The sequence below is a fragment of the Salvelinus alpinus genome, chromosome 3 (assembly GCF_045679555.1).
Source record: "Salvelinus alpinus chromosome 3, SLU_Salpinus.1, whole genome shotgun sequence".
Taxonomy (NCBI): domain Eukaryota; kingdom Metazoa; phylum Chordata; class Actinopteri; order Salmoniformes; family Salmonidae; genus Salvelinus; species Salvelinus alpinus.
Genome location: NC_092088.1, coordinates 79,196,361 through 79,211,242, shown reverse-complemented (window position 1 = coordinate 79,211,242; position 14,882 = coordinate 79,196,361). Strand labels below are relative to the sequence as shown.

Below are 14,882 nucleotides of genomic sequence, written 5' to 3'. Positions count from 1 at the left end.
TCTCTTCCTTCACCTCCCCAGCTTCCAGACCGAGCACGGCCACCTCCTCTGGGGGAGAGACCGAACAGAAGAAGGTTCGTACCAAGCTGATGAAGTTCCTCCTGAAACGACCCACACTGCAGTTCGTCAAGGAGAAGGGTTACATCCGAGGTGGGCTCATAGGGTCTTCATTCCTACAAAGCAGCACATGCCTAACTGGCTCCAAATCAGGCTACATAACATTTACTGTCAGGATTTGTCACGACGATGTTACTAATCCAGAGAGAGATCATATGTTCATATCTTCTGTTGTGGTTGTGATGGGTCAGGGATGGGGTCAAGAGAATTGAATCATTGAAGGAATTGGAATGTCAATGTACTTCCTGAATTGACTGGAATTGAAATGGAATTGACCCCAACCCTGATACGGGTCAGCATCATATATATATACACTGTACACACTAACCTCCATCATCCTTTCCCTCAGACAATGTGTTTTGCTGTCATCTGGCTGCACTGTGTGCCCAGGAGAAAACTACAATCCCCAGCTTTGTGGAGAAATGTATTCGAGCAGTGGAAAAGAGAGGTAATGATTAGTAATCACACTGATGATGATTGTTAAATGCCAGCAACAACATTATAATAGCAGTGTATTATTCAGCACAGTGTATATGGTAATAAAAAAAAAGTTACCACAGTAGTTGATTGACCCATATGCTGATGTGTGTGTGACTTCACAGGTCTGGACATGGATGGACTCTACAGAGTCAGTGGGAACCTAGCTGTCATTCAGAAACTACGCTTCAAGGCAGATCATGGTAATGCCTTTACATTTACTGTGTGTGTGAGAGACTGTGTTCTGTGACTGTGTTCTGTGACATCCAGAGGGTCATTATACATTTTATGTTAGCCTCCATATTGTTTTATGGGTTCCACTGGTGTGGCTGAATATTGTTTTATGGGTTCCACTGGTGTCGCTGAATATTGTTTTATGGGTTCCACAGGTGTGGCTGAATATTGTTTTATGGGTTCCACTGGTGTGGCTGGATATTGTTGTAAATGGACAAATAAAACATATTAAAAAAGTAATTGTGTTCCACAGAGGAGCTGGACCTGGAGGATGGCCAGTGGGAAGACATCCACGTTATCACAGGGGCTCTGAAGCTGTTCTTCAGGGAGCTTCCTGAACCCCTTTTCCCCTTCAGTCACTTCAGCCGCTTCATCCAGGCCATCAGTAAGCAGCAGGCCGGACGCTGTGCTGTTGCCCCTTAATGGAACCTCAGTTTCCTCATTCAATGTCGTGTAGTCTGAAACTGTGTTAAGCATTAGGCCCACAATGCCACCTCAGGTTCCTCACAGACTGAAACTGTGTTAAGCATTAGGCCCACAATGCCACCTCAGGTTCCTCACAGACTGCGTGAATAGATTGAAACTGTGTTAAGCATTAGGCCCACAATGCCACCTCAGGTTCCTCACAGACTGCGTGAATAGACTGAAACTGTGTTAAGCATTAGGCCCACAATGCCACCTCAGTTTCCTCAGACTGAAACTGTATTAAGCATTATCCCCACAATGCCAACTCAGTTTCCTCACACAGTGTAGAATAGTCTGAAACTGTTAAGCATTATCCCCACAATGCCACCTCAGTTTCCTCAGACTGAAACTGTATTAAGCATTATCCCCACAATGCCAACTCAGTTTCCTCATACTGTAGAATAGTCTGAAACTGTGTTGAGCATTATCCCCACAATGCCACCTCAGTTTCCTCACACTGTAGAATAGTCTGAAACTGTGTTGAGCATTATCCCCACAATGCCACCTCAGTTTCCTCACACTGTAGAATAGTCTGAAACTGTGTTGAGCATTATCCCCACAATGCCACCTCAGTTTCAAATCAAATCAAAGTGCGCCGAATACAACAGATGTAGACCTTAGAGTGAAATGCTTACTTACAGGCTATAACCAATAGTGCAAAAAAGGTATTAGGTGAACAATAGGTATGTAAAGAAATAAAAACAACAGTAAAAATACATGGAAAAATAACAGTAGCGAGGCTATATACAGTAGCGAGGCTATAAAAGTAGCGAGGCTATATACAGACACCGGTTAGTCGGACACCGGTTTCCTCAGTGTAGAATAGTCTGAAACTGTGTTAAGCATTATACCCACAATGCCACCTCAGTTTCCTCACACAGTGTAGAATAGTCGGAAACTGTTAATTATTAGCCCCACAATGCCAACTCAGTTTCCTCACACAGTGTAGAATAGTCTGAAACTGTGTTAAGCATTAGACCCACAATGCCACCTCAGTTAACATTCTGAAACTGTTAAGCTATTACTTCACTATCAAGGAAGGACTAATCGTGTTTACCACCTCACTTCCCTTTTTAATAAGCATTGGAGATTGTAACACACTTGTGCCCTTGAATCTATACATTTGTAAAATGTGTATTGTTCTATCCTGTCTTGTTTACAGGAACTGTTGATTACCACCTCAAAGTGTCTTACATGCGAGAGCTTGTTGAGTCTCTCCCTCGGCCAAACCATGATACCATGGAACTCCTCTTCAGCCATTTACGCAAGTATGTCTTTCACATACTCACATTTAGCCTGTGTCTCAAATGGCACCATATTTGCTATAAACAGCACTATTTTTTTACCAGAGCCCTATTGTATTGATGATATTATGATAACTAATGATAACTGGTTGTATTCTGCTTCTCTCTCTTGTCTTCTTGCTCTCTCTCTCCCCTCCCTGTCTCTCTCTCCCCTCTCTCTTTCTCCCCCCTATCGTCCCTCTTTCTCACTCTCGCTCTCTTTCTTGCTCGTTCTCTCACTCGCTCTCTCTCGCTTTCGCTCTCTTCCCACCCTCTCTCTCTCTCCCCTTGCCCTTCTTAGAGTGATAGAGTATGGAGAGGAGAACCGTATGACTGTGCAGAACGTGGCTATCGTCTTTGGTCCCACGCTGCTCCGGCCAGAGATGGAGTCAGCCAATATCACCATGCACATGGTTTTCCAGAACCAGATAGTGGAGCTAATCCTCAACCAATACGAATACATCTTCCATTCCAGTTGAACCAATGGTAAGCATCTGTCAGTCAGAGGACGGGTCAAATTAAGCAATATTGCAGGAGGGGAAAAAACACTATCACTACTGCACAGAGGGTGCATCCAACTATCTTTCCTTCTTTCTAAAGTGTGCACTTGTTCACTACTCCTCACAAATTGGATTGGTGTAGCATGGACTAGAGGGAGTTTAAATATAGGCCTACCTGTCATTTCCTTTCAAATCCATGAAGGGAAGGGAACAAGCGCACACTACAGGAGAAGAGAGATTGGGAGGCAACCACGGAGAAGCTAGTTGAAGGGGATGTCAAATATTTGCACTGCATTTATTGTAATATCTTCATTGGATAATCATTAACCAATTCAGATTGTTCTCTGAATTTCTGCAACTCATTGCATTCCTCATTGTGAAATAGCCCACCTGCTCAAGGCATCACTTATGTGCAATCTAAAAAGACATGTGGGTTGCTATAGGACTACTTTGAAATCTTTCTTTCATGTAGAAATGTAACATCACAATAACATGATTTTATCTTAACACCCCAATCCCCAAGGCAACCTGGAAAGACACTGATACTTTGTTTTTACCACAGATCAGACAAACCATTTCAGATGGATTTTTAAAGATTACATTGAAATGTTTAAAGGTGGATCTGATGTTGCTGTATAGCTCAGAAGTCCTATGTTATGAATGTGTCTTATTCAGTCAATGTATATAACTAATTTAGACATTTATAAAATATATGCTGTGACACTGACTTCCCTTGTACAGCCTCTCTAGATTATGTACTGGATAATCAGATGACATCTTTTTTTAAATACATTTAGTTTTAACTTACAATGAGAATTTGTTTAATTAACACAGAATGATAATAATGTATGGCGGTACTATTTAAGGATGTTTGTTAGCCTTAATAGAGTCGAGAAAGACCAAACTGAAAAGACAGGTATGATAAGCATGACATTAGGTTTTTGTTCTGTACATAGAAATAAATATCATATTTATGCTGTAAATTACTGAAATTGCACAATGTGTTTCTTTAATAAAATAACAGTAAAATGTGTCAAGTAACATGACTCACTCCTTTCTCAATATGTCTTGTAATATAAACCAGTTTTTCATGACATAATGTAACTTATCCACTGATGTGTGATAGATGTGTGTGATATATAGCCCAACCGGCCGCCAGATTGCGCTATTTAAGCAATAAGCATGTGGGATATGACACAACGCGGAGTGCCTGGATACAGCCCTTAGCCATGGTGTATTGGCCATATCCTACAAACCCCTGAGGTGCCTTATTGCTATTATAAACTGGTTACCAATGTAATTAGAGCAGTAAAAATGTATGTTTTGTCATACCCGTGGTATACGGTCTGATATACCACGGTTGTCAGCCAATCATCATTCAGGGCTCCTACCACCCAGTTTATAATATTCCTTTTACGTCATTTGTCATTGGATGAGTTAAGGAATAATATCATCCGATGACAAACGACGGGAAGAGCACGCCTGTTTAAAACGGAAAAGCGTTGCGGTAGCTTTTGATAAAGAAGAACATCAAGACGAAGCGACTGCTTTGTAAGTGGGTTGCACTGTTGATCGTTACATTGTACGGAGATTGTGACAGCCGGTTAAATGCATCCCTTGAGAATGCAAGAACAAGATGTACGTCAGGAGAAGTGCAGTATTATCATAAGGAGACGTATACTTGGAATACGGAGGAGGAATGGCAGGAAAAAGAGAGGCAGAGGAGGTCTAAGAGAGAGAGGGAGGAAGAGGGTGAGCTTGAGTCGGTTAAAAATGCCGGAGAAAAGGGAGATGGTTTGTTAAAGAAGAATGGTAGAAAGTGTAAGCAGAATGAGCTGAAGACAGGAGGAGAAAAGGAAGTGAATGAGGTTGAAGTATTGGAGGTTGTAGGTGTGGTGAAGTTCTCGGAGCCTGATGCTTGCACCAAGGGTCAGGATAAAGATGAGTCTGTGACATTAGGAGTGACGTTTTTGGAAAATGTGGACCCTTGCCTTTTGTCAGATCCATTTGTGGTTTCAGGGTGGGTGAAAACAGAGTTGGGTGCTGTGGAATCGGTGAAGGTAACCAGAAGTGGTCTTGTGATAATTGTTTGTGTTTCTGATGGTCAAAGGGAGAAGGCGCTCCTCGTTAAACGAATGGGGGCAAGAAATGTGAATTGTTTTGCTCTCAAGAAAAAGGCACCATTGAAAGGAGTGATTTCTGGGGTAGCAGTAAATGTAAAAGTTGACCAACTGAAGGGGAAGATTCCCCGATGCTTGTTGTTTGGTGCGACACAGACAAGGTGGCATGAGTGGTGAAACAGAAGTCATTGTTCTTTTGACCTTTATTTAACCAGGTAGGCCAGTTGAGAACAAGTTCTCATTTACAACTGCGACTTGGCCAAGATAAAGCAAAGCAGTGCGACACAAACAACACAGTTACACATGGAATAAACAAACGTACAGTCAATAACACGATAGAAAAAGTCTATATACAGTGTGTGCAAATGAAGTAAGATTAGGGAGGTAAGGCAATAAATAGGCCATAGTGGTGAAATAATGACAATTTAGCAATTAAACATTGGAGTGATAGATGTGCAGAAGATGAATGTGCAAGTAGAGATACTGGGGTGCAAAGGAGCAAGAAAATTACGATATGGGGAGGAGGTAGTTGGGTGGGGTATTTACAGATGGACTATGTACAGGTGCAATGATCTGTAAGCTGCTCTGACAGCTGATGCTTAAAGTTAGTGAGGGAGATATGAGTCTCCAGCTTCAGTGATTTTTGCAATTCGTTCCAGTCATTGGCAGCAGAGAACTGGAAGGAAAGGTGGCCAAAGTAGGAGTTGGCTTTGGGGATGACCAGTGAAATTTACCTGCTGGAGCGCGTGCTACGGGTGGGTGCTACTGTTTTGATGTTGAGTCGTTGCTCGACAAAGTGATGTTAGGATGTATAATATATCCTGTATGAGCTTTTGTGCCAAATACATTATGTTGTTACAGGTGTCAAGCTTATGGGTACGTGGCAGCAGTGTGTAGGAAGGAGGTTCCTAGATGTGAGAGGTGCGCAGAAGGGCATGAGACAAAGGAATGTGTAGCATCGGGGAAAGTAGTGGTATGGGTTAATTGTAGGGGTGCCCATGGGGCTGGGGATCAGAAATGTTCCATGCAAGAGAGGCAGGTTGAGGTTTCCAGGGTTAGAGTATTTATGCTGCAGTAGTTTGTGTCGGGGGGCTAGGGTCAGTCTGCTATATCTGGAGTATTTCTCCTGTCTTATCTGGTGTCCTGTGTGAATTTTTTAAGTATGCTCTCTCTAATTCTCTCTTTCTTTCTTTCTCTCTCTCGGAGGACCTGAGCCCTAGACCATGCCTCAGGACTACCTGGCATGATGACTCTTTGCTGTCCCCAGTCCACCAGGCCGTGCTGCTGCTCCAGTTTCAACTGTTCTGCCTGCGGCTATGGAACCCTGACCTGTTCACCGGACGTGCTACCTGTCCCAGACCTGCTGTTTTCAACTCTCTAGAGACAGCAGGAGCAGTAGGGATACTCTCAATGATCGGCTATGAAAAGCCAACTGACATTTACTCCTGAGGTGCTGACTTGTTGCACCCTCGACAACCACTGTGATTATTATTATTTGACCATGCTGGTCATTTATGAACATTTGAACATCTTGGCCATGTTCTGTAATAATCTCCACCCGACACAGCCAGAAGAGGACTGGCCACCCCTCATAACCTGGTTCCTCTCTAGGTTTCTTCCTAGGTTTTGGCCTTTCTAGGGAGTTTTTCCTAGCCACCGTGCTTCTACACCTGCATTGCTTGCTGTTTGGGGTTTTAGGTTGGGTTTCTGTACAGCACTTTGATATATCAGCTGATGTAAGAAGGGCTATATAAATACATTTGATTTGATTTGATTTAGAGTAGTGCAGAAGTTGTCATATGCTGAGGCAGTGAAGAAAGTAGAGGAAGATGGGTCAAGGGGGAGGGATCCTGAGAGGAGTAGTGGAAGTAGATCTGTACCAGTACAGAGGAATAGCCAACAAGTGATTTCAGTGAGTTTGGGTTTATTAGCATTTATAGCAATGGTTATCAACTGTACTGTAGGGATGGAATTTAAGTCGCAGAAAATTGAGGTTCTGGTGGAAGCTGCAGTTAAGGTATTTGGGTTTGCGAGACTTGACATCAGAAGAGTTACAGAGTGTGTTAAGTGTTGGTGTCCCATCCTTTCAGGTTGTTGGCCTGAGGTAGGACCAAATATATTAATAGTGGAGTAGGGTGGTGTTATATTTTATTAATATGTTTTATTTTTATTTTGGTGTGGTGTTAGATGGTGTGTGGTGTTAGATGGTAGTGTATTTGTTTATAGATTTTTCAAGCAAAGTATAAGGAAGCTGTACTCCAATCTAGTAGGTGGCGGTAATGCAACATTTATTGGATGCCAACCGCCGTTATCACATTGAAGAAGAAGATTTATAGGTTGCACTTACTTCCGGGTGTCAGCTGTGCGAACATCTTTTGCAATGAATTTTGAGTGGCCTTGGCAGTATAATTTCCCTCCGTTTTTTACGTAAGTTAACACTTTTCACAACTAAACTGTGATTCCAGGTATAAAGAAGTATTGTGTGGATTGTGTTTGCGAATAAAATTGTTTACCTGCTTTAAAATAATGCTATCTGAAGCTAGCTAGGGAAGTTAGCTTTAGCCATCCAAGGCGAACATATTTTAGGTTCGATTCAAGGTTTCGATGCAATGAATGATTGCAGTGCTTTGCTCGATATGTAGCTAGCTAGATAGCCATGCTTCTTGATGTTATAACTACTTCGTTTATAAGTATAGTTAACGTTAGCTACCTATGATAAATTAGCTAGCTGGCTAGTAAAGCTTGTTAGCTAAGATGGTCAATTGTCTAGATGCATTGCATTCAATTTTCTAATTTGCAACAACAAATGTATGATGTGGTTGTTCCCAGCTAACGTTTATGATTGTTATTCACCTCTCCAACTTAATCAAACCTACTTAGCCGTTAGTGAGTGATTATCTGGGTACTTCAGTCTCTTAACTTAGCTACATGCCAATATAAGTTGATGCAATGGTTGCTTTTGATTGTTGACAGGTTACAGCCCAATGTTGACACCAGACAGAAACAACTTGCAGCATGGTGCTCCCTTGCTCTGTCCTACTGCCGCCATCACAAGCTCTACACTTTGGACATCATGGAAGTCCAAGAGTGCCCTGTGTTCAACCACAAGAATATTGATAGTATCCTTTTATTCATCGTGTTCTAAGTTTCACTTACTGACATATGTCATAGATCTAACCAACCTGAAAAAAACACAAGAGGCCATCTCTGGATCTACTGTCCTGTTATTTGTTGTTGGATAGTGACTTTGAGGCTATGGAAAGGTAATAACTTAGAAACTTTATAAGGATGTTCTTTGAAATTATACCCCCTGAATATTTCCCCTCATATCTGCTAGAAACCTTAACTGATCTTGCAGGAAAACTATCAACGGAGGCCATACTAATTGTTTTTGAGGAATTGAGGAAAAAAGGTAACAGGACTGCTTTCATTGAAAGATGTATTTGGATACTTATTATGACACTAAAAATAATTTAACTGGATATTGCTTGCAGGGAACCTGGAATGGTTAGACAAGAACAAGACACAGTGTCTAGTCATGTGGAGGAGGCCAGAGGAATGGGGCAAACTGATTTACCAGTGGGTGAGTAGGTCTGCTATGGGTCCTGGTCTAAAGGAATACACTATATAGGGAGTAGGGTTCTCCTCTGGACGTAGCCTAGATCTCCTTTTACATTGTTGGAAGAATACTGTAATGTAGTATCATTATAGAAGATGTGCTGTGGTCTAGTAGATTTCCTAGTAATAGTGTAAATCCTGGTGACCTCAGTATGCTATTATTGATACTTCTTTATGAAGTTTGTGTTTCCTCTCCCTATCATTTCAGGTCTCTAAAAACGGTATGGTCAATACGGTGTTTACACTCTACGAGCTCGCCAACGGTGACGACACAGAAAGCGAAGGTACAACAACAGAAATGTGCAATTCTGATGTACAGTGCATTCGGAAAGTATTCGACACCTTGACTTTTTCCACATTTTTCCCCCCCGTTACTGCCTAATTATTAAATAGTTTTCCCCCTCTTCAATCTACACACAATACCCCATAATGACAAAGCGAAAACAGGTTTTTAGAAATTTTTGCAATTCTATTAAAAATAAAAACTGAAATACCTTATTTACATAGGTATTCAGACCCTTTCCAGAAGGACAACCATCTCTGCAGCACTCCACCAATCAGGCCTTTATGGTAGAGTGGCCAGACTGAAGCCACTCCTCAGTAAAATGCACATAGCCCGCTTGGAGTTTGCCAAAAGGCACCTAAAGGACTCTGACCATGAGAAACAATATTCTCTGGTCTGATGAAACCAAGATTGAACTCTTTGGCCTGAATGCCAAGTGTCACGTCTGGAGGAAACCTGGCACCATCCCTACGGTGAAGCATGGTGGAGGCAGCATCATGCTGTGGTCATGTTTTTCAGCGGCAGGGACTGGGAGACTAGTCAGGATCTAGTGAAAGATGAATGGTGAGATCCTTGATGAAAACCTGCTCCAGAGTAGTCAGGACCTCAGACTTGGGTGAAGGTTCACCTTCCAACAGGACAACAACCCTAAGCACACAGCCAACTCAGGAGTGGCTTTGGAACAAGTCTTGCTCAATACGGAAGTGGTCAGATGACGCAGATGCTATCCTACAGGACTGTTTTGCTAGCACAGACTGGTATATGTTCCGGGTTTCATCCAATGTCGTTGAGGAGTATACCACCTGAGTCATTGGCTTCATCAATAAGTGCATCGACGACGTCGTCCCCACAGTGACCGTACGTACATATCCCAACCAGAAGTCATGGATAACAGGCAACATGCGCATCGAACTAAAGGCTAGAGCTGCCGCTTTCAAGGAGCGGGACACTAATCCGGACGCTTATAAGAAATCCCGCTATGCCCTCAGATGAACCATCAAACAAGCAAAGTGTCAAAACAGGATTAAGATTGAATCCTACTACACCGGCTCTGACACTCGTTGGATGTGGCAGGGCTTGAAAACTATTACGGACTACAAAGTGAAAACCAGAGGCGCGAGCTGCCAAGTGACGCGAGCTTACCAGACGAGCTAAATACCTTTTTATGCTCGCTTCAAGGCAAGCAACACTGAAGCATGCACGAGAGCACCAGCTGTTCTGGATGACTGTGTGATAACGCTCTCAGTAGCCGATGTGAGCAAAACATTTAAACAGGTCAACATTCACAAAGTCGCGGGGCCAGATGGATTACCAGGATGCCTATTCAAAGCATGCGTGGACTAACTGGCAAGTGTCTTCACTGACATTTTCAACCTGTCCCTGACCGAGTCTGTAATACCTACATGTTTCAAGCAGACCACCATGGTCCCTGTGCCCAAGGAAGCGAAGGTAACCCGCCTAAATGATTACTGCCCCATAGCACTCACGTCGGTAGCCATGAAGTGCTTTGAAAGTCCGGTCATGGCTCACATCAACAGCATCCTCCCGGGTACCCTAGACCCACTCCAATTCGCACACCGCCCTAACAGATCCACAGATGACGCAATCTCAATCGCACTTCACACTGCCCTTTCCCACCTGGACAAAAGGAACACCTATGTGAGAATGCTGTTCATTGACTACAGCTCAGCGTTCAACACCACAGTGCCCACGAAGCTCATCACTAAGCTAAGGACCCTGGGACTAAACACCTCCCTCTGCAACTGGATCCTGGACTTCCTGACGGGCCGCCCCCAGGTGGTAAGGGTAGGCAACAACACGTCTGCCACACTGATCCTCAACACTGGGGCCCCTCAGGGGAGTGTACTTAGTCCCCTTCTGTACTCCCTGTTCACCCACGACTGCGTGGGAAAACACGACTCCAACACCATCAAGTTTGCTGATGACACAACAGTGGTAGGACTGATCACCGACAACGATGAGACAGCCTATAGGGAGGAGGTCAACAACCTCTCCCTCAATGTAAGCAAGACAAAGGAGCTGATCGTGGACTACAGGAAATTGAGGGCCAAACTGGCCCCCATTAACATCGACAAGGCTGTAGTGGAGTGGGTCCCCAAACAGCAAGCAATGCAGATGTAGAAGCACGGTGGCTAGGAAAAACTCCCTAGAAAAGTAGGAACCTAGAGAGGAACCAGGCTCTGAGGGGTGGCCAGTCCTCTTCTGGCTGTGCCGGGTGGAGATTATAACAGTACATGTCCAAGATGTTCAAACGTTCATAGATGACCAGCAGGGTCTAATAATAATAAATGGCTTTTCATAGCCGAGCATTCAGATCCTGACTATAGAGTTAGAGACAGCAGGTGCGGTAGAGAGAGAGTCGAAAACAGCAGGTCTGGGACAAGGTAGCACGTCCGGTGAACTGGTCTGAATACTTATGTAAATGTGATATTTTGTGTTTTACTTTGTCATGTGTCATGCTTTGTCATGATGGGGTATTGTGTGTAGATTGATGAAAAAAAGCAATTTAATCTATTTTAGAATAAGGCTGTAACGTAACAATGTGGAAAAAGTCAAGAGGTGTGAATACTTTCCGAATGTACTGTATTTCCTGCTATTCATCCCTACCACAAAACATTTGTACTGTTTTATACATACCATCTGAGCTGTACAGCATAAGTAAATAGCTGTAACACATTTCCCCCAGAATTCCATGGGCTGGAGGAGTGGATGTTGATTCGCTCGCTGCAGGCCCTGCAGACGGACGGCAAGGCAGAGGTCATCACCATGGATGACGGGAAAGGGGTCAAGTTCTTCTGAAGTAGCATTGCATTGTGGGATTGATCAAGGGCTTAACTCAGATTGGGAACCTTTAATCCTTATAGACTGTGAGGGATTCTGCTAGTATGTTCCCAAATCTGTTTGTGTTGTCCTGCTAACTCATGTGGTCGTTGGTGTGACACAGGATGTGCTCAGGATGTGGCAAGACAGTGCAAACAGATCTGGGACCATGTTAATAGGGGTACTGCTGTTTAAAAGGCTATTATTTGCACCTCAGCACCCAATCCACTTGCTTGATGAGAATAATAGTAAATTTTTGGTTTAGGAAGTTGCCTTTTTTGGTTCCTCATAAGTTTAAAGCATTTTCTTATTGGAAAAGAACCAATCTAGATAGTAAATTTACATTTTAGTAATTTAGCAGACGCTATTATCCATTTGCAGGAGCAGTTTAGGAGATTACTTTAGTTTGACTACTGTGGTAGTCACCTGGGACTTTTGATGTGGGCAGGTGTTCTGACACGTGTCAAATAATTCAGAGGAGCCAGTCCTATACATGTTTAGGTATTCTTGGAGAGAGACTTTCCCCACAATCTATCTTCCCCTTACTGTTTTCTTCTGTTTTGTATTTAGAACTCATTTTTATTCTCACCTTCCTGGTTAATAACGAATATACTTGTGGTGGTGCGGCAGTGCTGGGGACTTCTGCCCGCCTGTTTTATTGCTGTTCCTCTTTACCAGAAATCCCAGGCAAGACACCCTAGAAACATTTGGGGAGTTTGAAAACCCCCGGAAGAGGAAACAGAATCTTGTTTTAGTTCAGCTTTTATAATGGTGCTGGATGTCTCATGTACAGACTGACTGCTGTAAACCCTTAGTACAGAACCTATGACACTCCTGTACACTGTCTCTGTTCTATTGAACCTCTTTTTTTTTTTACTAGTGGAATACTGTAAGAAAATAAATGGAATAGATATTGAGTCCTACTTGTAGTTATGATTGAGGACAATGTTGTACGTCAAGGTCTGATTTGAGCGCCAATCAATTTTGTATATATAAATGTCTATGGTGGCAACATACCAAATCTCTGCTCAGGGGAGCTTGGATGAATTTGTTGTATTATAGTGCCCCCTAGTGTCAAAAGATAAATACAGTTTCTGTATTACAGTTTTAATACAACTTTATGAATGGGCACCAGGCTTATATAGGGAAGAACATTATTTAGTTAAAGTAATACTAAAGGTTGTTTGAGAGCATCAAATCAGTGATGTTTTGTGGGACAATTCTGACTGACTGATCTACAAATGATAATGAGTGGTTATGCAGTGATTTGTAGATCAGTTAGTTGGAAGTCGTCTGCAATGTTGATCAAGCCCAGAGACTCTACATAAGCAAGAAAGATATAGCCTGCCTTACACAACCGTGTTGGTAGTAATTTCCCAGGAATCACTAGACAGACTGACTGGGATGTTACTGTGTTTACCTACAGTTCATTCGTAAAGTATTCAGACCCCTTTACCTTTTTCACATTTTGTTACGTTACAGCCTTATTCTAAAATTGATTAAATAAATGTTTTCCCTCATCAACATCCACACAATACCCCATAATGACAAAGTGAAAACAGATTTCTATAATTTTTTGCCAATGTATTACAAATAAAAAACAACTTATTTACATAAGTATTCAGACCCTTTGCAATGAGACTAGAAATTGAGCTCAGGTGCATCCTGTTTCCACTGATCATCCTGGAGATGTTTCTACAACTTGATTGGAGTCCACCTGTGGTAAATTTAATTAATTGGACATGATTTGGAAAGGCACACACCTGTCTATATAAGGTCCCACACTTGATAGTGCAGGTCAGAGCAAAAACCAAGCCATGAGGTCGAAGGAATTGACCGTAGAGCTCCGAGACAAGATTGTGTCGAGGCACAGATCAGGGGAAGTGTACCAAAGCATCTTTGCAGCATTGACAGTCCCCTAGAACACAGTGGCCTTCATCATTCTTAAATGGAAGAAGTTTGGAACCACCAAGACTCTTTCTAGAGCTGGCTGCCCGGTCAAACTGAGCAATCGGCGGAAAAGGTCCTTGGTCAGGGAGGTGGCCAAGAACCCGATGGTCACTCTGACAGAGCTCCAGAGTTCCTCTGTTGAGATGGGAGAACCTTCCAGAATGACAACCATCTCTGCAGCACTCCATCAATCAGGCCTTTGTGGTCAGATGGAAGCCACTCCTCAGTAAAAGGCACATGAAAGGCCACCTGTAGTTTGCCAAAAGGCACCTAACGACTCTCAGAATATGAGAAACAAGATTATCTGGTGTGATGAAGCCAAGATTGAACTCTTTGTCCTGAATGTCAACCGTCACATCTGGAGGAAACCTGGCACCATCCCTATGGTGAAGCATGGTGGTGGCAGCAACATGCTGTGGGGATGTTTTTCAGTGGCAGGGACTGGGACACTAGTCAGGATCAAGGGAAAGATGAACGGAGAGATCCTTGATGAAAATCTTCTCCAGAGCTCTCAGGACCTCAGACTGGGCCGAAGGTTCACCTTCTAACAGGACAATGACCCTAAGCACACAGCCAAGACAATGCAGGAGTGGCTTCAGGACAAGTCTCTGAATGTCCTTGAGTGGCCCAGCCAGAGCCTGGAATTGAACCCGATCGAACCTCTGGAGAGACCTACACAGATAGCTGTGTAGCGACGCTCCCCATCCAACCTGACAGAGCTTGAGAGGATCTGCAGAAAAGAATGGGAGAAACTCCACAAATACAAATGTGCCAAGCTTGTAGCGTCATACTAAAGAAGACTCGAGGCTGTAATCTCTGTCAAAGGTGCTTCAACAAAGTCTGAGTAAAGGGTCTGAATACTTATGTAAATGTGATGTTTTTGTTTAGTTTTAATATTTTAGCAAACATTTCTAAAAACCTGTTTTTGCCTCGTCATTGTGGGGTGCTGCGTGTAGATTTTAATCCATTTTAGAATAAGGCTGTAAAGTAACAA

At 43.0% G+C, this 14,882-nt stretch overlaps 2 protein-coding genes across 7 annotated transcripts in view; both read left to right on the top strand.

Moving 5' to 3' along the window:
* Positions 1-4,109, top strand: part of LOC139571400 (rho GTPase-activating protein 27-like) — a 62,099-nt gene extending 57,990 nt beyond the window's left edge. For all 6 annotated transcript variants that reach the window (XM_071394234.1, XM_071394232.1, XM_071394236.1 and 3 more), the window contains 6 exons: positions 22-150; positions 467-565; positions 720-797; positions 1,082-1,213; positions 2,456-2,561; positions 2,878-4,109. In XM_071394234.1, coding sequence (XP_071250335.1) covers positions 22-150; positions 467-565; positions 720-797; positions 1,082-1,213; positions 2,456-2,561; positions 2,878-3,055 — 722 coding nt within the window. In that variant the 3' untranslated portion in view covers positions 3,056-4,109. The remainder of the gene's footprint in view (positions 1-21; positions 151-466; positions 566-719; positions 798-1,081; positions 1,214-2,455; positions 2,562-2,877) is intronic.
* A 3,358-nt stretch (positions 4,110-7,467) lies between these two features.
* Positions 7,468-12,855, top strand: LOC139571401 (vacuolar protein-sorting-associated protein 25-like). The gene is made up of 6 exons (XM_071394238.1): positions 7,468-7,623; positions 8,170-8,315; positions 8,555-8,608; positions 8,691-8,779; positions 9,023-9,098; positions 11,805-12,855. The coding sequence occupies exons 1-6, from the start codon at positions 7,577-7,579 to the stop codon at positions 11,915-11,917; spliced, it is 525 nt and encodes a 174-aa protein (XP_071250339.1). The 5' UTR covers positions 7,468-7,576; the 3' UTR covers positions 11,918-12,855.
* The last annotated feature ends 2,027 nt before the right edge of the window (positions 12,856-14,882 follow it).

Bases quoted from the DNA above. Each gene is read 5' to 3' on its own strand.
- LOC139571401 (XM_071394238.1), top strand. From the start codon at position 7,577: ATGAATTTTGAGTGGCCTTGGCAGTATAATTTCCCTCCGTTTTTTAC. The intron at 8,780-9,022 runs GTGAGTAGGTCT...CTATCATTTCAG, and splicing joins GCAAACTGATTTACCAGTGG to GTCTCTAAAAACGGTATGGT. The intron at 9,099-11,804 runs GTACAACAACAG...CATTTCCCCCAG, and splicing joins TGACGACACAGAAAGCGAAG to AATTCCATGGGCTGGAGGAG.